The 22,154-nt window shown below is 48.3% G+C and overlaps 1 protein-coding gene across 1 annotated transcript; it reads right to left on the bottom strand.

The window, feature by feature from the left end:
- Nucleotides 1–12,203: 12,203 nt before the first annotated feature.
- Vps52 (VPS52 subunit of GARP complex) lies at nucleotides 12,204–22,061 on the bottom strand. Its single transcript, XM_070023997.1, has 20 exons — nucleotides 21,737–22,061; nucleotides 20,854–20,938; nucleotides 19,785–19,837; nucleotides 19,237–19,312; nucleotides 19,003–19,070; nucleotides 18,557–18,732; nucleotides 18,009–18,159; nucleotides 17,637–17,737; nucleotides 17,407–17,539; nucleotides 17,256–17,313; nucleotides 16,538–16,671; nucleotides 15,767–15,922; nucleotides 15,194–15,312; nucleotides 14,811–14,934; nucleotides 14,345–14,440; nucleotides 14,133–14,240; nucleotides 13,890–13,955; nucleotides 13,128–13,239; nucleotides 12,799–12,917; nucleotides 12,204–12,622 (listed from the first exon to the last, which is right to left on the bottom strand). The coding sequence occupies exons 1-20, from the start codon at nucleotides 21,824–21,826 to the stop codon at nucleotides 12,476–12,478; spliced, it is 2,172 nt and encodes a 723-aa protein (XP_069880098.1). The 5' UTR covers nucleotides 21,827–22,061; the 3' UTR covers nucleotides 12,204–12,475.
- Between the last annotated feature and the right edge of the window lie 93 nt (nucleotides 22,062–22,154).

Below are 22,154 nucleotides of genomic sequence, written 5' to 3'. Positions count from 1 at the left end.
CCTGCAGTTCTCTGTGTGTGTTTATCAGGGGATGGACAAGGAAAAAAAAAATGACTGGGGAGGGAGACGTAGAAAACACAGAACCGGCCTTAGAAATGGGGAAGCAACGTCGAAAGTCATTCACAGGGTGTCATCTCCATCTCTCCCAACCTCCAAGTTGGAAGATATGGAGGAAAGTAGGGAAGGTGGACTGAAATCCAGCTTCCACGCCCAGAGCAGACTTGTAAAGGCTGAAGGGAAAGTAATGCTCCCAAAGGAAATAACTTGTCATGTGAAGAAGTCAGGTTCTAGAGCTGGAAAGAGGAGAGGAGGGGAGGTAGAGAGGGCTTCCTGAAGCTTCTCCTCTGCATCCTGGCCACTCCACCTGTCTAGGGTAGAGACTGACAGCACTGGGGACTACAATTCCCAGGAGCCCACAGTCTCTGCCTGCCCAGGCTATGGCAAAAGGGCCAGAGTTGAATATCACACACAGGGCTGGGGAAATGGAGCACACTGACCCCATCCAGGTCAGTGCTCAGCAACTGGAGAGGACAAACTGCACTTCCATGAATCTCTCCAAGCTTCACTTCTGTTTTTGCTGCCCTTGGCACCCCTGCCCAGAGCAGCAAGAGGTGCAGGTGAAGTCAGCCTGGCTTCTCAATTCTGCAGACTCGGCAACTTCCAACCTGAGGGCATCCTTTTTGTTCCACTGACTTCACACAGCTGAACGATGAGGGCAGTATCCTGCACACGCACACACACACACTGCAGACCTGGTGATTGGTGCCTGCAGAAGTGAACAACACCTCTTCCTACCTCCTCCTCAAAGAAACCCGCCTTCTACACCTGCCACCTGCCATCCAGATTCCCCTTCTTTGGGATCCCAAGTAGCCAGGGTTCATGGTGCTCCTGGCACAGGAGGGCAGAGGCAAATGGACCTTGCTCCCAGCGTAGCAAGGTAGAGCCGCCAGCAAGATCCTGGTGTGGAACATGGTGGAAGACAAGAATGTGGAATTGATCTGGCCTCTTCTGGTTCCAGGGGCTGCCTGAAACATCTCCCCTCTGAAATTGTCTAATCCACTGGGCAGAGGCTGCCCATTATGAAACAGCTGAGATTCTCAAACTCAGCTCCTCAGTTGCTATACTTGCGCCTTTTACATTTGTTCCCTTCACTCACATTCTTCCCCTCCTGGGTCTGCACTACAAGTGCCCTCTTGCCCTCTTCTGCCCCTGGGTGACTGTGCACTGTCTAGATATGGCATTTTATGTAGGTGATATGATGTGGGAGACCTCAGGAATTTCTTCCTGAGAAAGAGCCCTTATCACGAAAAAATACGCCTGCCTGACCAGACCTTCTTCCCTAGCTCTGGAAGAGGCCTTTGAGATTGGAGGTAGGGGGCCCTCAAATTCTATACCCCATCCTCCACAGGGCTATTTACTTTCTATTTTCTTCAGTCCCTTTCAATTAGGCCGTCAAGTGAAGGTAAGGGATATAAAATATACCAAAGGGAACTTCACTGTTTTGTTGGGGTTGGGAGAGGGGGTCTGCGGGGCGGGGGGCCGGGGGGGGGGAGACAGCCAACAATGTGCAGAAGCAGGGTAGACTGGAAGATCAATGCCAGGGTCAGACCCATCTGGGCACAAGCCATGGGATTTTTGCCCTGCTGTCCTCACCTACAAAATCAGGGAGAATCAGGATTTAGTGAGATAATATAAGCAAAGTAGCATGTCTGCCAGAACAATCCTTCTGGTGTGGATCCCAGGCCAGCATCCTGGAGTCACCTGGGAACTTGTCAAAACGCACATTCTTGGACCTCATTCCAGACGGAGTGCATCTTGGGAAGTGAGGTCAGCACTGGTGCTTTCTCAAGCCCTCCATGTGATTCTGGTGTGCGCACAAGGTTGAGGACCACTGTACATCATGGAAGTGACCTCCCACAGACACTCCTGCTGGGGAGGGACACAGGCCTTGCTGGGCCACGCAAGCCCTCTACCCTACTCCCCCACTCACTGAGTCACCTGACTGCCTCCCCCAACCCAGCTCCTTTCTTAGCAGGGTGAGAAAGGATCTCTAACCTCTAGGGTAGAGAATGGTTGTGGGCAGTAGATAGTCAGGACACAGGACTGGGCTGAGGGGAAAAGAAAAGCTCTTCCAACTGCACAGATGGCCTCTCAGAGAAAGGTGGAGGTAGCTAGAGCACATGGCCAAGGAAAAGACTGGGAAGTGGATAAGACGAAGCCAGGAAAGGTTGGAGGAGAACGTGGAGGAAAGGAAACAGGGCTGTGATATAAGACCCTCAGACAAAGCTCAGCAAAACAACATGGTAGGGGAGGGAGGGGAGGGAAAAAGGGCTCATTTCTGTTGCTTCCCCCTGCTCAGGTGAGTGGACCCCACAGGCCTGCTTGTTCAATCACCTCTTCACATACTAGAAAACTGGTTTTGAACAAAGGCACAGTCAAGTAGCCCCAGAGGAGTGCCCCCTCCAATGGGCCCCTTCAGTCCAGGCTGGCATTGGAGGGAGCTGCTGTCATTCCAGTTTATAGAAGGATTCTGCAGGGAAGTTATTGTTACTGTTTACGTTATAGGATAAATGTTACAGGCTTCCTTGTGGTATTAAGTTACACCACAGTATGCACTTTGGAGCTTGGCAACATTTCTCTTTGTGATGTATCAGAGAGGTGGATAATGGACACATTCAAAGAGGAATTTACCTCCCTTTAGATGTGATTATCACCCTTGAGAGACTGCTAATCTGTACTGAGTCTACCGTGTTATCAGGGACTGTTCTGGGCTTGGGTATTGCAAGTAGCCATACAACAAGACCCCTGCCTTCAAGGTCTTTGATCTAGGGCCATTTAGAGTGAGTATTTTCTTCCATCCCTCCTCTCCCAGGGCTAGGCAGGGACTCTAACACTTGAGCAACACCCCCAGTCCAGCATCTCCATATTGAATCTATCAGTTTTAGCTGCTATACTATAACTCATCTATCCACTCTGTCTTCCTACTTCCCTGACCTAGTTACCCTCTAGACTCATTGTCTATCCTCTGGATCCCCACAACAGCTGAAGAGACTGTGAGTGGTTTCCTCTAATATTTGCTGCACAACTAAGAAAGAGATCTTGTTTTATTTCCTTTTGTTTTGAGATAGGATCAGGGTCTTGCTGTGTGGCCCAAGCTGGCCTTGCACTCAAGATCCTCCTGCCTTTGCCTCCAAAATACTGGAATTACTGATTTGTTCTGTTTGGTAGGTCATGGGGCTTGAACTCTGGGCCTGGTTGCTGTCCCTTGAGGTTCTTCAGCTCAAGGCTAGCGCTCTACCACTTGAACCACAGTACCACTTCCGGTTTTCTGGTGGTTTATTGGAGATAAGAGCCTCGCAGACTTTCCTGCCTGGGCTGGCTTTGAGTCACAATCCTCAGATCTCAGGAGTAGCTAGGATTAGAGGTGTGAGCCACACCTGGGTTGGAATTATTGACTTGTATCACCACCTAAGAGTACTTGTCTGCCCACCTGCCTATCTTTCTTCTTTTCTTTCTTTCTTTCTTTCTTTTTTTTTTTTTTTTTTTTTGCTAATTCTACGGTTTGAATTCAGGGCCTGGGCACTGTCCCTGAACTTCTTTTGCTCAAGGCTAGCACTCTACCACTTGAGCCAGAGAGCCACTTCCAGCCTTTTCTATCATGCATGGTAGCCAAGCACTATACCACTAAGCCACATCCCCAGCCCCCTTCCCTACTTTCTTTTCTTCCTTTTCTTTCTTATACCACCACCTCCTTCTCTTTCTTCTCCTCCTCCTCCTCCTTCTCTTTTTTCTCCTCTTCCTTTGTTAGTGCCAGTGCCTCCCACTTTCACTTGGCTTTTTTGCTCAAGGCTGTCATTTATCACTTGAGCCACACCTTTGCTTCTGGTTTTAACTGGAGGTGAGAGTCTTGTCTTGCGGACTTTCCTGCTTGGACTAACTTGGAACTTCTATCCTCAAATCTCAGCCACCTGAGTAGCTAGGATACAGGCATGAGCCACTGTTGCTCAGCTAAATTAGTTTTTTTTTTCTTTTAAAGCAGCAAGACTAAGACAAATGGTTTAATAAAATTAAACTATTCATAATCTAGTGTTCAATGTCCACCTGCTAGCCAATAAAGAGAACCAATATTGCGCTAGAGGTATAGCTCAATGGTAGAACATTTTCAGTGCCCTGTATTTGATGCTCAATACCCTAAGAAAATCGATATTATTATATTTCATGCAAGTTATACCTAGGACTACAGGTTTACAATTCTAACTGTAATAAGAATTCCTTTTTCTGGTCCTGGGGCTTGAACTCTGGCTTTGGGCACTGTCCCCATGTGCCTTTTTGCTCAAAGCTAGCACTTGCCACTTGAGCCATAGCTCTACTTCCAGCTTTTTTTTTTTTTTGTCATGGGGTTTGAACTCTGGGCCTGGGCGCTGTCCCTCAGCTCTTCAGCTCAAGGCTAGTGCTCTACCACTTGACCCACAACATCACTTCCAGTTTTCTGGTGGTTTATTGGAGATAAGAGTCTCACCAAGTTTCCTGCCCAGCTGGCTTTGGACCATGATCCTCAGATCTCAGCCTCCTGAATAACTAGGATTACAGGCATGAGCCACCAAAGCCCGGCTCACTTCTAGTTTTTTTTCTGAGTAATTTACTGGAGATAAAAGTCTCACAGACTTTTCTGCCTGGGCTGGCTTCAAAATATAATCCTCAGATTGGAGTCTCCTGAGTATCGAGGCTTACAGGCATGAGCCACTGGCGCCCAGCCTAAGAATTCTTTTTTTTTTTAATTCTTTTTATTGTTATTACAAAGGCGATGTACAGATGGGTAAAGAGATGTACAGTCAGGTAAAGAGTACATTTCTTTCTGGACAATGTCACCCTTCCCTCGCTTTCTCCCAGTTTTCCCTCCCATCCCTCCCCACATGTTGTACAGTCCATTTTCAACTTAGTGTCTAGTAACCCCTGCTGCATTTGTTTACCCTTTGTTCCTCCATTTCTGTGCCCCCCTTACCCTCCGAAAGATAGATAAACAAACAAGACAAAGAGAAAAGAAAACAAAAAACAGCCACAAAGAGAAAACCTCATTTCCACTTCTTGGAAGAATTATTTAATATAACGAAATGTTCCACAATCATTTGCGACTGTTATGCATGTCATTTAACACAAATCACTACCTCATGAACACAAAGAGAAGCAAGGAAACAGATCATCACCACTACCGGGAAATAGCACTTCATCAGGCAATTTGAGAGTTCATATTAAAAAAATGAGACAAGAGAGAAAAGGGCCCCATACCAGGACCCAGGAGATGAAAGTGTGTGTGACTAGTCATGGCACTAAAGGATGACTCCTCGGGGTTGATGACCAGGAATGAGAAGCAGTGACCACTTCCTGGTTCTGTGATTTTTTTTTAATATTTAATTTAAAAAAATTTTTTTTGTCAGTCCTGAACTCTGGGTCTGGGCACTGTCCCTCAGCTCTTCAGCTCAAGGCTAGCACTCTACCACTTGAGCCACAGCACCACTTCTAGCTTTTTCTTGCTTATGTGGTTCTGAGGAATCGAACCCAGGGCCTCATACATGCAAGGCAAGCGCTCTACCACTGAAACACCTTCCCAGCCCTAATCTTTAATTTTTTAAATTTAATTAATTAATTTATTTATTTTGCTGAGCCTGGGGCTCAAAGACTGGGCCTGAGCACTGTCTCTGAGCTTTTTTTTTTTTTTTGAACAGTCATGGGGCTTGAACTCTGGGCCTGGGCACTGTCCCTGCGCTCTTCAGCTCAAGGCGAGCACTCTACTACTTGAGCCACAGCACCACTTCCAGTTTTCTAGTGGTTTATTGGAGATAAGAGTCTCACAGACCTTCCTGCCTGGGCTGGCTTTGAACTGAGATCCTCAGATCTCAGCCTCCTGAGTAGCTGGGATTACAGGCGTGAGCCACCAGCGCCCAGTTTGTCTCTGAGCTTTTGTGTTCAAGGCTAGCCTTCTACCACTTGAGCCACAGCTCCACTTGTGCTTTCTTGGATGTTAATTGAAAATAAGAGTCTCATGGGCTTTCATGCCCAGGTTTCCTTCCAACCATGATCTTCAGATCTCAGCATCCTGAGTAGCTAGGATTACAGGCATGAGCCACCAATACCTAGCTAAATTCTGATTCTCCCAATCCCCCAACACTCCTCAGTACAATCAGAGTACAATCCCAAAGAAAACAGATCAGACTACTGATCTTGGCTTGGGTTTTGCCAGGTCAGTCAAAATACAAAAGGCAAGAATTCAGGACGTTATCCAGGGAGCTCTGAAATGAAGCTACCACAGCATGGAGGCTGGCTGGACAGGGAGGGACAGACAAGTTGGAGGACACCATCAGACCTGCGGTCTAGGAGAATGACAAGTGGTTGTGGGGAACAAAAGGACAGAAGGAGGTAAGACGATAATGGCTGACAGCAAGCTGCTTCCCAGGCTTCTGGTCAGGGGTGTGATCATGAGGATGGTGGCTGAGTTACAGCAGAGTGGGTCCTTGGGGACAAAGCCACCAAGTTGTTGAAAGGCTGTGTGAAAGTACTCAGTAAACTTACCTAGCAGGATACGATGGGAACCCAGACAATCAGCCAGGTGCCAGCCTTCCCCGCGTGGAGGAAGAGAGGTCTGGTAGGTGACAATGGGAAAGGGGAGAGGGTTGTGTCTTGGAGGCAGAGGGTTATTTTAAGAGCTGTCATTGAGGCCAGGAGAGGAATAGTCTGAAAGGCAGCAACCAGGAGCAAGGAAGGCACTCTTGCCGAGAAGAAAATAAACAGCTCTCATTTCAGAAGCTTGCCGAGGAGGTGGTGCCCTCTAGGGAGAATTGAATTTCAGCTACAGGCAGACAGTGGAGGGAAGGCTCGAAGGAGAAGTTAAGGGCATGAAGGGGTAGCAACTCATGAGAGGGTGTGAGGGCAGGGGAGGGAGGGGCAAGTGGAGGGGTAGGTCTGGGACAGAAAGTACACAGTAGTGTGCAGACAACAATGCCATAGAGCAAGCAGGCTAAAAGGCTTACACTAGCACTATTAAATGATAGAAACAGCCAAACCCTGTGGTGTACACCTGCAATCCCAGAACTTGGGGGGCTGAAGAAAACTGGCCTCACAAACTCAAGGCCAGTCTGGATGATAAAATAAGAAACTGACTCAGAAAATTGTCAAATAAGTACTGTCCCTGAGTTGCTGCTGCTGCTGCTGCTTCTGCTGCCGCTGCTTCTTCTTCTTCTTCTTTTCTTCTTCTTCTTCTTCTTCTTCTTCTTCTTCTTCTTCTTCTTCTTCTTCTTCTTCTTCTTCTTCTTCTTCTTCTTCTTCTTCTTCTTCTTCTTCTTCTTCTTCTTCTTCTTCTTCTTCTTCTTCTTCTTCTTCTTCTTCTTTTCTTCTTCATGGGGCTTGAACTCCGAGCAACCAAACCCAGGGTTTCATGCATGCTAGGCAAGCATTCTACCACTAAGCCATATTCCCAGCCCTAAAAATGACTTCTAAAATTTTTTTTAAAGGAATGGGAAACAGATTGGATTTCACGCATTTTGTAGCTTAGGGGCTTTGATCACAGCCTCTAGAACAGCCCTGCCTGTGTTTCCAGCCCAGCCTTGTCACATCCGGGGTCTCAAGTTCCTCTTCTGCACATGGGATGAAAATAGTAGATATTCACAGACTTCATGGTAAATGGTTAAACCACAGGTTCAAGGTCCTGGATTCAAACTCCAGGACTGTCAAAAAGAAAAAAATTAAATCAGTGACAGTTGCCTTGGCGGACAACGGAAGCGTAGCAGAAAAGTCCCTTCACATGTCTAGCCCAGATTCTCACTAGGAGAATCATAAACACCAACAAAGAAAAGCACTGCAAAGGGGCTGGGAAGGTGGCTCAGTGGTAGAGTGCTTGCCTTGCATGCCTGAGGCCCTGGGTTTGATTCCTCAGCACCACATAAGAAAAAAGCCAGAAGTGGCGCTGTGGCTCAAATGGTAGAGCGCTAGCCTTGAGCTGAAGAGCTGAGGGACAGCGCCCAGGCCCAGAGTTCAGGCCCCACGACCAGACCCAAAAAAAGAAAAAAAGAAAAAGAAAAACACAGCAAAAAACGGGCACTGTGGCTCAGGCCTATAATCCTATATTCAGGAGGCTGAGATCTAAGGATCACAGTTTGAAGCCAACCAAGGTCAATAAATCTGAGAGACTCTATAATTTCCAATTAACTGAGAGAGAGAGAGAGAGAGAGAGAGAGGGAGAGAGAGAGACAGCACAAGTACTGTGAGCTAAGGGACATTGCCCAGATCCTGAGTTCAAGCTCCAGGACCAACATATACGTATACATACAAAGATGCAAAGTTTGGTTCCTCAAGGTCCCTGACGTTTCACAGCTATGTATCAGGCCCAAAAGTGGTTTTCTAATGATGAGGCATGGAGACCTACAGCAGATGAACAAAATATCAATGGCAGGGATAGAGGGAACTTCCACAAAGAAAAATCCCCAAACCCACTGATCCCTAAAATAAGAGAGATAAAAGAAAAATAACATATACACCTGTGTATATGTGTATGTGTATATACATAAATATTACTGTGCTCTACCACTCAAGCCAAAGTTCCATTTCCAGCTTTTTGTTTGTTTTTTTGTTGGCCGTGGGGCTTGAACTCTGGGCCTGGGTGCTGTCCCTCAGCTCTTCAGCTCAAGGAGAATGCTCTACCACTTGAGCCACAGTGCTACTTCCAGTTTTCTAGTGGTTTATTGGAGAAAGAGTCTCACAGACTTAACTGCCCGGGCTGGCTTTGAATCGTGATCCTCAGATCTCAGCCTCCTGAGTAGCTAGGTGTGAGTGAGCCACCAGTGCCCGGCTTCCATTTCCAGCTTTTTTTGGGGGGGGGGGCGGGTACGGTCATAGGCCTGAACTCTGGGCCTGGGTGCTGTCCCTCAGCTCTTCAGCTCAAGGCTAGCCCTCTACCACTTGAGCCACAGCGCCACTTCCGGCTTTTTTTTTCTGCTTATGTGGTACTGAGGAATCGAACCCAGGGCCTCATGCATGCAAGGCAAGCACTCTACCACTGAGCCACCTTCCCAGCCCCAGATTTTTGAGAGAATATATATATGTGTATGTGTGTGTGCACATGCGCCAGCTCTAGGGCTTGAATTCAGGGTCTAAGGTGCTGTCCCTGAGCCTTTTTGCTGAAGGCTAGCACTCTATTACTGGAGCCGTAGTCCCATTTCTTTTTTCTTTTTTTTTGGTGGTTAATTGGAGATAAGAGTCTCCCAGACTTTCCTGACTAGGTCATCTTCAGACCCATGCTCCTAGCTGGGCACTGGTGGCTCACATCTGTAATATCCTAGCTACACAGGAGGCTGAGATCTGAGGATTGCAGTTTAACGCCAGCCCAGACAGGAAAGTTCATGAGACTTTTATCTCCAATAAACCACTCAGAAAACTGGAAGTAGTGCTGTGGCTCAAGTGGTAGAGGGCTAGCCTTGAGCTGAAGAGCTCAGGGACAGCGCCCAGGCCTAGAGTTCAAGCCCCATGACCAACAGAAAAACAACAACAGCATGGTCCTCAGATCTGGCCTCCTGAGCAGCTAGGATTACAGGCGTGAGCTATGGATGCCACGCTGTGGCTGCCTTTTGTCCTCAGGGCACATGTCCCCATTCTTAGCTCTAAAATTCAAGCTTGGGTGGGCCCTGAACATTCACAGAGGTATATGGGCCTTTAGCTGCCTAGGACACGTTTCCTAAAAGGCCACTTCAGAAACAACCCAGGGAAGGAGAGGCATGCAAGTAGAGAAATAAAGGGAAATATCTCCTTAATGGGCAGAGGTCCCAAAACAGTGTTGAGGGCCATTACAGGCCATGGGGACATCTCTATATCTTTCGGATGTGACATGAGGGACCCCTGTGCCAGATGTAGAAACTGGTTGCAGCAACTAGCAGAGGAAGAAGGGAGGGTGTGGACAAGGCTCTGTCTGTCCTACACTGCTCCCCATGCTCCTGCTCCTGAGGCCAGCTTATTATCCAAGTTTGAGGGATGGTGATCTTCTCCCAGAGGTTTCAGTCTGAAGGTCACAAGGACCTATATAAGCAACAGCTGGAGGAAAAACCCTTTAGCAGCTTCAGTATGAAGATGGCTTGGCGCAACTTCCATGCCTTCACCTGTAGGCCCAGCACAAGCCAGCTCAGGTGATGGAGAGACAGGCTCCATCCTGTGGTCTATGCTGCCCCCTCGAGGTCTATATAGGTTCCTATTCCTATCCTCCCATTTCTGATTGTCTTATCCTGCCTGGGAGGTTGTAGAGTCAGAGTGCTATGGATCCCAGGCAGGGAAGTTATATGGCCCTAAAAATTGCACACTCACGGCATCACTTGAATGATCACTGGGTCCCAAAGTCACCAGCCTAAGCTGTCCTGTAGCCCTTTCTATTCACACTCCAGCACTGTCCCTCAGCTTTTGCAGTTAGGCCTGCCAAGCCCCCTGCTCATGAATTATGTCTGAAGATTTGGAGAGGAGGATGAGCAGAAGAAGGAAAGACTGACTGAAACTGGGAAGACCCATGGTGTCTGCCTGCACAGCTGTCCCCACGTTAGATCGTTACCTCTCCTCCCCACCCTTCCCTCTCCTCCTCACTCCTCTCGCCCCTTCTCTCTCCCCCTCCTCTCCTTTCCTTGTGGCTTTTTTGTTGATCAAGCCGACACCTCACTAGTCAAGCTTGGTGAAGTCACCTGTCTCAGCAGTCGTCACAAGTCAGCAGGGGACCCGCCCTTTTTGTCAAAGCAGCCTACACTTCTGTCCAAAAACCCTGATCCTTGGCCCTTCTCCTGCCCTGGAGCTGAGCTTGGAGTCAGGTCAATGCCAGAACACCTGAATCCCGAGACTGAAACCCGAAGGAGGGGTGGACTAGGTGGTGGTCAGACAGGACTCCTGGGAAAGGCGGAGAATTCCCCAGCTCCAGCGCCTGGGATGAGCTTACAGCCCCTCCATAAGCCAGCGCAGCACTGAGCAAGCTTTCCTTTCTGGGAACCTGTATGACAAGGTTAAGGGGGGAGGGGTACACTGAGAATCCAGTGGTAGTGTGAGTTCAGTTAAGAACAGATTTGGTTCCCCTCCCCACTTTCAGGTGTGTGACCCAATATGGAACCTCACCTTTCTCCACTGACGTCATCTCCCCACTACCCCAATTCTCCTCTGAGCTCCAGCCCTCCCATGCCTTGCTCCCATGCCAAGACAAATCTAAAGCCTTCAAATACCAGAACCACTCAGTTGTATGGGGAGAACCCTAAAGAGGAGGGAGCTGATAAACCCATCCAGTAACCTCCCCCCAGGCACGCCCTCCCCTATAACTACCAATCAGGTGGGTCTGTCTTGCCTGGCCTCACTAGCACCCCCCCATGCCCCACCCCCCACCTCCATGCACTAGTTCTACTTGACCAAGAAGCAAGCAAGGTCCAAGCTGTCCATCCACCAGGCTTGGGATGTGGGAAATGAATGATTCGGCTGTGGGGATGGAGGGAACATATATCCCAATTAGCTCCCCGCTGCTCAGCATCCTTCCACTGAAGACTTAAAGGAGCCAGAGTGTCTTTCCAGTCTAGACTGAGTTCAAATGAGGTACAGAGGCAGAGCCACAGGAAGGCTCTTAATCAAACAGAAATGGATATATTGCAAATCAGGTCCACCCCAGACCTAATTGGGAAGAGTGCAGCAGCCCCTCATCAAAAGGTTGTGACAGCCATATCGCACATGGCTATGACCACAGCCCTCACAGCATCTGTGCTTGTAACCTGATATGACATTCCCCGACAGGTTGGCTACCTAGAAAATAGTCCCCTTTCTTTTCTTATTATTTTTTTGTTGTTGTTGGTCTTGAGCCCTGAACTCTGGGCCTGGGCGCTGTCCCTCAGCATTTCAGCTCAAGGCTAGCTTTCTACTGCTTGAGCCACAGCGCCACTTCCAGCTTTTTCCCACTTATGTGGTACTGGGGAATCAAACCCAGAGCCTCAGGCATGCAAGGCAAGCACTCTACCACTGAGCTACCTTCCCAGCCCATAGTCCCCTTTCTCAACAACCAGCCACCTTTCCCACCAGAAGCAGCTACAGGCTAGTAGAGGTTACTGTCCCTGTCCCTTCTTTCTAGAAGAGATGTAAATCTAAGTCTGAGAGGGAAGATTCTGGACAAAAGATACGGCGGCCCCCATATTAAGGAGAAAGAGGAAAGAGTGTTGTGTTACATTAAATATTTATTATTTCCTTCAGACTGACTTTGAATAATTCTCAAGCCAAGAGATGGGTTAGTGTTCAGTAGTTGAGACTTTCAGTCAAAAAGCTATAGGAATTACTTTGAGTCCAAAAAAAAAAAAAAAAATCAGTGACTTGGAAGCAATGGAGGCTGGGCAAGTGTGTCAAAGGCCTAGGAGGCAACTGGAAACTGGAGTGTGGGGTAGGGTGCAGAAGTCCATGGACAAGGCTGGTGGGCCTCGGAGAACCCAGCAAGTCAGAAGTTGGGCTTGTGCTTCTTGAGCTCCACCATCAGGTGGTGAATGTTGATGAGCTCCGCCCTGGCAGGAAGGGCCCGAAGCTGCGGCTGGGACAGCACCCGGTGGAAGCGATGATAGAGCTGGATCAGCTGGGTCAATGCTCCCTGGTCAGAGAAAGCCACCGAGGGATCAGTGCTAATGTTGATGATGGGGATCATCAGGGCTCATTCAGAACTTTAAACACAGCTCATAGTTGAAAATTATGGGTTATTTAGATGATGCTGAGCCCAGGTAAAAGAGGAAATGGGAACTGGGACCCGGGCTGGGAATTTCAGGTCACCTGGATGATACTGGTTCCATTTCTGAAGTTGGTGAAGCTGCGCATTACATCCTGACTCAGAGACTCCACTGATGATTTCCAGGAACTGCCAAAGCCACGGATCAGCTGAGTTACTCGGGCTGACAGCAGAATGAAAGTGTCAGAGGGACTAGGCCACGTGAAGTTCCACCCCAGTAAGTCCTCCCCAAGGCACAGCCATCCTCACCATCAAACCCCTCTTTTCTCAAATGTTTCCTGCAGTGCCCCTCCCCCTGTAATCCTCATCCCATCATTTTTCCTTTTCATTCTCCTTACCACTGACCCCTACCATTATGACACTATCACAATACCTTCTTCTCCTCGAAGTCGCTCAGCCTGTCCACGCTCAATCAAAGCCTCAGCTTCTTTCACAAATGCCACCAGACCCCCAAAGGGGGGAGAGAGCAGCTCTTCAATGAATTCCTGGGGAGTCACATAGGCATACACACAGGGTCAGGAATCCTGGTACCAACAAATTGTCTGAATCCTGGCATTATGACTCACTTGGTGTGGATGCTACCAAGGCTGACCAGATGAACTCTCTGCAAAGATTATATGTTTCCAGATATCAGTGGTTTCACAAGAGGTAGAGAAAATCTCCAAGGTCCGAAAGGAAGAAAGGAAGAGAGAAAGACAGAAAGAGAGAAAGAGAAAGGTAGGAAGGAAGGAAAGAAGGAAGGAAGGAAGGAAGGGACAAGAGAAGGAAAGAAGAAAAGAAAAGGAATGGAAAGAAAAGAAAAGAAAAGAAGCTAGGCACCAATGGCTTAAGCCTATAGTCCTACTCAGGAGGGTGAGACCTGAGGATCAAGGTTCAAAACTAGCCTGGAAGGCTAAGTCTGTGTGTGAGACTCATCTCCAATTAACCACAAGTAAGAGCACAAGGCTGACTTCAAGCCCTTGTACTGGCACAAAAAAAGAGAAAGGAAATTAGACCCAACAATGACAGCATTTTGCTAACAGAGCTAAAACTCCAATTCTATATACCTAAGGTCCATGAGGCCACATTCCCCAACACATATGCTAACTACATACAGCATAGAAGACTGTTCCTTCCTTTTATCCCAAACCCCTACCTGTGTCCGAGCATTGAGCAGCTGCTGAAAACTCTCAACCTCTTTGCTGTCATCTGCAGCCCGCTCCTATGGGAAATCAAGGATAAATGTCAAATCTGGGGAGAGTAGTCCCTCATGCCAGGATGTCTCCTACAGTCTACATTCCAGACACTGCCCAGATCCAAAATGCTGACCAATATATACATCATCTGTGCCCTGCAGAGCTTGTAGAGCTGTGGGTGGTGAGACAAGTGTGTTCCTCACCATCAGCACCCCCAGCATCATGTCATAGTTGTTGATCAGAAACACTAGCTGCTCCTTCCTCGAGGAGAACTCGGCAGCCACTCGGAGGACAAAATTCTCCACCTCCACCTGGAAAAGCCGAAAAGCAATGGTGACTCAGGAAGCATTAGAATGGGCAGATTCCACCTGAGGTGGAGGCTTGCTGCTGGGAAGTCTGTCTGCCCCACCCTTACCTGTAGCTGCCCCAGCAGCTGCATGGTGCGTTCATTGGGAATTGTCTGGTTGATGCTAACCAAAGCAGAGGAGAACTCCGCGTATCGGCGTGTGATCTAGAAGAAAGAGGCTGGGTGGTATCCCTGGTGAAGATTCAACCTCCTAGCTCCCCCGGCCACCCAATGCTATATAACTCCTCCTCCAATCCCTTCTCCCAGCAGTGCCAGCCACCATGCTTGCCTGCCCCTCACAACACAACCGTGACCTTGGGAAGCCTACAGTAAAGCTTAAAGCTTGCCCTTCAAGAATCCCCTTGTTACCCTCACCCTCCCTTACATAGTGGGGACTCCTCCAATCCCTTCTCCCAGCAGTGCCAGCCACCATGCTTGCCTGCCCCTCACAACACAACTGTGACCTTGGGAAGCCTACAGTAAAGCTTAAAGCTTGCCCTTCAAGAATCCCCTTGTTACCCTCACCCTCCCTTACATAGTGGGGTCGAGTATCCAGCCCCCCAAGGCGCTGGGGATCAGTGCTTCGGACACTCTGGACATTCATTTCCAGGATCAACTCAAACCGTGGCCACAACAAGGCAAGCACCTGTTCCCAGTACCTGTGGGCTTAATCAGAAATCAGAAGTCAGTGGGCAGGGAAATGTTGGGAGAGAGCCAGGCATCCCCAGATTACTGGTGGGAAGCAGGTAGAAGGCTGCATATGAAAAGTGAGTTAAAGCAGCAACACTGCTTCTCGTGCAGACCAATGGGAATAAAGGTCAGGGAGGTCAGGTCAGAAGGATCTCAAGGGTTCAGGTGATGATGTTTAAGACAAAGAGTTCAAGGCCGGCAGGGCATCAAAGACCAGAACTCAGTGACCTGTCCAGGGCAGGGACGTCCCTCTTAGCTGCAATATTGCGGAATCGGAGAACAATGTGGATACACAGGAACACAGCAATGGCATCATAGCAGTCAGTCAGATAGGACTCCAGGTGTTTCTGTGGTTTAGGAACAGGCAGAGGATTTCAAGAAAATGTTTGTTATGCACGGTCAAGTCACCACAGACAACTAAATGCATGAATTTGGAAACAAGTCTGGGCAGGGAGAGACCTAGGAGGGAAATGTCCCCTCCTCCCCTGTTCCCTGGCCACTCAGGCTGCCACTGCCTCACTCGGGGACAATGATTACAGGCCCATCAGCAGAACTTCAGGCTGAGCTTGGGCCAGGGGTTCATTTTTAGGTGTCTCAGCCTGGTTGTGTATTAGCATCACATCTTCACATCACAGTCTTGAAGACCCACGCTCTAAGGGTTTTTTGAAGAGTTGAGAGTACATGGCTGCCACTTTAAAAGGAGGAACTCCTGCATTCTGTAAGAGCAGAGTTAGGAGCCCACTGGGTGCTGCTGAGGACTAATGGCAAAGAGGTTTAAGGGCATGGGAACGGTGATCTTACCAGGGTCATGTTGAGTGTTCGGCCCATGACGGCATGGAAGAGGTCGTGAGCAGCTGGACCAGATACCACAAAAAATTCACAGATGAAAAGATATTCACGGCAGGAATTATCTAGGAGGGCATAGTGCTGGCTGCGGAAGAGGGCCTCAAATGGATACTAAGAGGAGAGGGGGAAAGAGAGAGGGATGGAACAAACACCCACCACTCTATGGAAACTCAGCAAAGTTGGGTAATGAGAGCTCAGCAGACGCTCCCTAGTCAACCTTGGTCTGTGCAGGGAAAGAACACCCTGAATAGGCACCAAACATGGGAATAAGAATTAGTCAAGCCGGGCGCCAGTGGCTCATGCCTGTAATCCTAGCTACTCAGGAGGCTGAGATCTGAGGATCACGGTTCAAAGCCAGCCCGGGCAGAAAGGCCTGTGAGACTCTTATCTCTAATAAACCACTAGAAAGCCAGAAGTGGCGCTGTGGCTCAAGTGGTAGAGCGCTCGCCTTGAGCTGAAGAGTGCAGGGATAGTGCCCAAGCCCAGAGTTCAAGCCCCATGACCAACAAAAAAAAAAAAAAGAATTAGTCTCTGCCACATGCTGTCACTACTCCTGTATCCATGACAATTGCCTCACAAGTCACTCCCTTGGTTTGCTCTTAAATGCAGGGTTCCTAGCCCTTTTCACATTGAAGCAGGCCAGGCACCCAGGTCTAGGAGGAATGATACAGGCCCAGAGAATGGGAAGTTTTATCTGAGGCCTTACTTTCCACACTCCCCTCATACCCTCTGCTCTCCACGCTGGGCTGTGTGGGGCACCAGGATGGGGGCCTCAAGTTCAGTGGGGGAGATGACAGCGCCTCGGGTTCCCAGGGTGAAGATAGTGTTCCTGCTGCGGAGGGATGGCTTCGAGAAGAATCGTGAGGAGGGTCAAGTCAGGGAAAATGAGATTGCACTGGACCCAGGGAGCATGACCCCAGGAACTCCAGAGTCAGTCAGAGACAGCAAGGCTAGCCCCTTTCTCTGACCTGTGCCAATGGGTGCTGAGGAATCTCTACATACTCTGACACAAAAATATGTGTGAATAGCCAGGTGCCAGTGGCTCACGCCTATAATCTTATAAGAGCTACTCAGGAGGCTGAGGTCCGAAGATATTGGTTTGAAGCCAGCTCACACAGGAAAGTCCATGACTCTCCTATCTCCAATTAACCAACAAAAAGATAAAAGTGGAGATGTGGCTCAGGTGCTAGAGCATCAGACTTGGGCAGAAAAGGCTAAGGGACAGTTCCTAGACCCTGAGTTCTATACTCACACTCACACACACACACACCCCACCACCACCACCTACGTGTCAAAATAATGAGTACTTTTTCTATAGGAGAAAAATTATAGCTTTCAACACATTCTCAAAAGTTTTGTCCCACAAGTAAAGACAAGCCTAAGTCCTTTGGCAGCTGAAGCCAGGAGTTCTCCCCTTTTCCGCTGAACACCAGTTCCAGGATATCTTTTTTTGCTGTATCTTCCACACCCATTAGGTCATCTTTCTCAGCAACTTCCTCATACTAGAAAGAAATAAAGAAGGAAAGAAATCCCTGGGTGGGTGGTACCACTCCAAGTCCATGTGCTCAGGAATGCCTCTCCCTTTCTGGTCTCACCTGCACCTTCATGAGCCGCCCCAGGTAAGAGCGGTAGTAAGACAGGTAGATCTTGCTTAGCGTCTCCACATACTCGTCCCTGATCTCCTTCGCTGTTGCTCGTTCATTGCCCAGCAGGAACTGATAGAAGAACCTGGAAATCCGAGGACAAGTCAGTGTCTTCCCAACAAACAAGATGCCCACTGCTAGGGGTTCAGAGGCCCCTCTATGCCCTTCCCTGGGGTAGTGACCTGTACTTCAGTAGAGCTGTCTGGGGGATCTGATAGTTGGTCATTGGTTTCCTGAAGGAATAAATCTTCTGGAGGATGAACTCTCGGATCTTTGTCACTGCCTGGATGTGGTGAAACAAACACAGGGCATGAAGTTGTAAGTGGGACAAGTGAGAATACTTTTTTTTTTCCCCCCAGGGCTGAGGACCGAACCCAGGGCCTTGTGCTCACCAGGCGGGCGCCCTTCCGCTGAGCTAAACCCCCAGCCCCGAGAATACTTCTTTAATGTTTCTTTGGATTTTCCTGGAAACCCACAGGGGCAAGGATAAGCTAGTGAGGTTCTCAGAGAGGCTGGTTCTAATAGTCTCTGGAATGTCCACCTCCATCTCCTACCTTGACCCGGAGCCGGTCAAGCACGCCTCTGACGTCTGCACAGGCTGCTGTGCCTCTAGCTTCCTGCTCTCTGACTGCAGCTGCCTTAGCATCCAGCTCCTGCAGCTGCTCCAGGAACCTAGGCTCTGTCACTGGAGCTTCAAGAATTGCCCTGAGTAGTAGGGAGGTTTGAAATGCATTAGAAGACTCCACAACCCTAATCCAGGCCCAAACCACAGCCCCTTCCATCTAGCCTCTGTCACTGCTTTCTTTTTAGTACTGTCTCACATAGTTAGGATGTAGGTACAAAGTTTTCTATTCCAAGTCTTTCACCTCATGCACACATAAGGCTTGGCTGCCCTCATTTTATATCTGATCTTGGATCACTCCTGACCTATGATACTTAAATCATGATACTTAAACCATACATCAGAGTTAGAAATGATGGTTTACCCACTTAGTAATTTCTAGACGGCACCTAATGACCTAAGCCAGGCAGAAAATAGGAAAGGTCCCCTCAGACTGTCTACCTGCTATGGATGTCATGACCTTTCACACTAGTGACTCACGTGACCAGAGCAGAGGGTACCACCAGACCATCAACAAGCTCCCCAAGCTTTCCCCGAACTGCCTGGCGGTTTCGAAGTCGAATATTCATGGCTCCTGACTGTTCCTGCAGTGTTCGGATCTCAGAGCTGATGGAGCTGAGGTCACTCTGAAAAGCTCCCAGCATCTGCTCCATGCGCTGGGGGAGAGAAGATGATGATGGTGTGCTACAGGGTTGGGCCACGTAAGTCTCCTGGTGAATAGCCAAGTAGTCACCAGTTCATGAGAGTGGCAGATGATGAGGTATCCCTACCACAAGGAGATATTAATGATGGCACTTAAAGCAAAAATTTCTGTTTGAGGGCATCCTGAAAGAGACCCTCACTTTTCCCTTCCTGAAGCTGATGATGGTGCCATAGGCCATAATCCAGTTCTGAGTTTTCAGGGGCCACAGACTAGGGTTACTAACCTCCAGGACAGCATCACAGGCTGTGATCTGATTGTGCAGAGATGCTATGTTCTCACTCTCTTGGATATCTAACCCACAAAAGTCAAGGGCCTCACAGTGAAGATGAAGATCCTCAGAACTATAGTGCCTAATTTCTCCCTGAAGTGATAGAAACCTCAGAGAGAAAATGCCAGCCCCTCAACCTGCAAAATCCCCATGTTAATAACACCATCCTCTCCCTCAGCTGAAGGATACAATCCCGAATGGATTTCTGCTCAATTTGTTGTAGCTCCAGCTCAACCTGCTTTGAATAGTGACGAAGATCCACACCCTGTGAGAACAGAAAGAAACCAAGTCAAGAGGGAGCTACAGTCTAAGAACACCAAAACAGAATCAGCAAAGGATGAGATAAGACACCAAGGTGAGTTGGGTGCAAGTGACTCACCCTTATAATCCTAACTACTTAGAAGGTTGAGATCTGATTATTCAGTTCAAAGACTGCCCAGGCAGAAAAGTTGGAGAGATTCGTGTTTCCAACTAATCACCAAAAAGCTGGAAGTAGAGCTGTGGTTCAGTGGTAGAGTGCTAGCATGAGCTAAAAAGCTAAGGTATAGCACCCAGGCCCTAAGTTCAAGCCCTAGTACAAGCACACGTGCAGACACGCAGACACATACACACACACACACACACACACACACACACACACACACAACACCAAGGTGATATCACAAGAACAGGAGATTTTTTCCTTCGTTTAGGAGAGAAGGGAAAGGGGTACTGATTAGTATAATGAAGAGCCTCACCGTTTTAAGAGCTTCCTTTACTAACTCATCCTCCAGATTTGCCTGAATATGAACTGTAAATAGAAGTTTATCACAGAGTCAAACACCACAGTTCCCTCTCCACCCTATTCAGCATTTGCACACCAATCCCTGACTTATTCCTCCTGGCCGGAGGCCTCCATGCCTCTCAGATTATAGGTAAAGTCCTCTTAAGACTGACTTGGTTTCCGGCTGGGAAGATGGCTTAGTGGTAGAGCGCTTGCCTTGCATGCATGAGGCCCTGGGTGCGATTCCTCAGCACCACATAAGCATAAGAAAAAAAAAAAAACTGGAATGGGGCTGGGAAGGTGGCTCAGTGGCAGAGTGCTTGCCTTGCATGCATGAGGCCCTGGGTTCAATTCCTCAGCACCACATAAGCAGAAAAAAAAAGCTGGAAGTGGCGCTGTGGCTCAAGTGGTAGAGTACTAGCCTTGAGCTGAAGAGCTGAGAAACAGCACCCAGGCCCAGAGTTCAGCCCAAAAAACAAAAGAAGACTTGGTTTCACTTTTGTTTTGTTTCAGTTAGTCATGGCCAATCACAAGTCAAAATTTTTAAATGGAGAAACTCTGCAAATAAATAATTGGCACTTTAAATTTCGGCACCATTCTGAGTAGCTTGAACTCTCATGTCATCCCATTCCATCCACTTGGAATGTGAATCATCTCTTTGCTGAGTGTATCTATGCAGGCTATGCTATTAGTCTCTTTGTTAATCCCTTAGTAACCTTCTAAGTTATCACATCAGTTGTTTACATATGGGAACACTTATGTCCAAATAACCCTTCCTTTACTTAATAATAGGCCCAAAGTGCAAGAATAATGATGCTGACAAATTTTGTCACAGTATATTGTCCTAGCTGCTGTTTTGATACTAATCATTATTGCTCATTTCTTTGTGCTTAATTTAGAAATTAAATGTTATCATAGGTATATGGAGAAACAGTATAGGGTTTGATGTTATGGGCCATTTACTGGGGATCTTGTAACAAATTCCTTGGAGGGAGTATCTGGGAATATTCTATACTCTCCTCCCACCCCACATCATCACTTACCATCCACTTCATCCAGGATAAATTCATCAGAGGTGATGTCCAACTCTCCAAGTTGCAGTGGCTCTTGGAGCCCAGGACCAGCCCCCTGAGGACAGATTAATGGAAGAAGGGATACAGAGAGAGAGGGAGGGGGGGAGAGGGAAGAACAGAGGGGAGAACAGAATATAATGGGATGAGAGTGTTCGTATGGAGAATCAAAGGTACTGAGTAAAAAAAAAAAACTAATTCTTACAGTGCACTCAGTCTACTACTTTGGGCTAATGGATAGAGAATAAAACAAGAAGGCAATTCATTAAGACTTGTGGTGTCCAAATGAGGAAAATTAGGAATTTGCCGAGGACAGTTTAGGACACTCAGACTCCTGTTATCTCATGTGTTCTATTATACCTCTGAGGAGCTTCCAGACTTTCAAGAATTTTCAGCTAACATGGTGTGTATACCTGTATGTCATCTACTCATCCATCTAATCATAACGAAAACCTATCCGGTTGGCCCTAATATCTTCTCACTTTATGGATGTGGAAAGTGGTAGCACAGGGAGGTTATTTTGTTTGCCTAAGACATGCATAGCGTGTAAGTGGCAAAACTAGTCTGGTCCCAGAGGCCATACTCTCTATCTATATTCTCTCTACCACTACAGGGGGAAAAAAAGTGAGTGGGAAATTGAAACTGTGCCCCCGGAACCTGAGTTACAGCCACTTTGGTCCCCGCTGAAGCTCAGGTCCTATTCCAAGGAAAACCATGGCAAGCCAAACAAGGAGCATCGCCGTAGCAGGGGAGCTGACTTCAAGGTGAAGCCCTTGGATCTGAACACGGCAGAGTCCTTTCTGCGGCAAGGATAACCGGACGAGACTACACAGTACAAACAGCCCGGCGCTCTCACCAGCGGGCCCTCCTCCTCCTCCATATCTGCGGTCCCCGCCCGCAACACCAGCTCCCGGGCAGCAGCCGCCATGGTCGCCGCGGCAGCCATTCCCTGTAGCCTCACTTCCGGCAGCTGTCAGTCACGGCGAGTCTGTCTCCCGAGGTAAAACTACAAGTCCCAGAGTTTCTCCTATAGAGCGACAATTCCTAAATATCCTAGTTAAATTGTTCGGTTCCAGTCTTCCTCTTTCAGCTCTGGCCAACCACGCCGGAGAGCAAATGGAAATACGAAAGTCTCCAGCATAGTCTCACACCGGAACCTTTGTTGCCCGCATACCCGGGAACCCGGGACTGAAAGGAGGACTGCACCGGAAGTTGCAACACCCAATACGGATTCTCAGAAGTAAACTCCCGCGGAAGCAGTTTCCGAAAGCGCT

Source organism: Dipodomys merriami, unplaced genomic scaffold, assembly GCF_024711535.1.
Source record: "Dipodomys merriami isolate MVZ:Mamm:240054 unplaced genomic scaffold, mDipMer1.0.p SCAF_16, whole genome shotgun sequence".
NCBI lineage: Eukaryota > Metazoa > Chordata > Mammalia > Rodentia > Heteromyidae > Dipodomys > Dipodomys merriami.
Note: the sequence above shows the minus strand (reverse complement) of the source record. Positions and strands in the feature narration are given on the sequence as shown.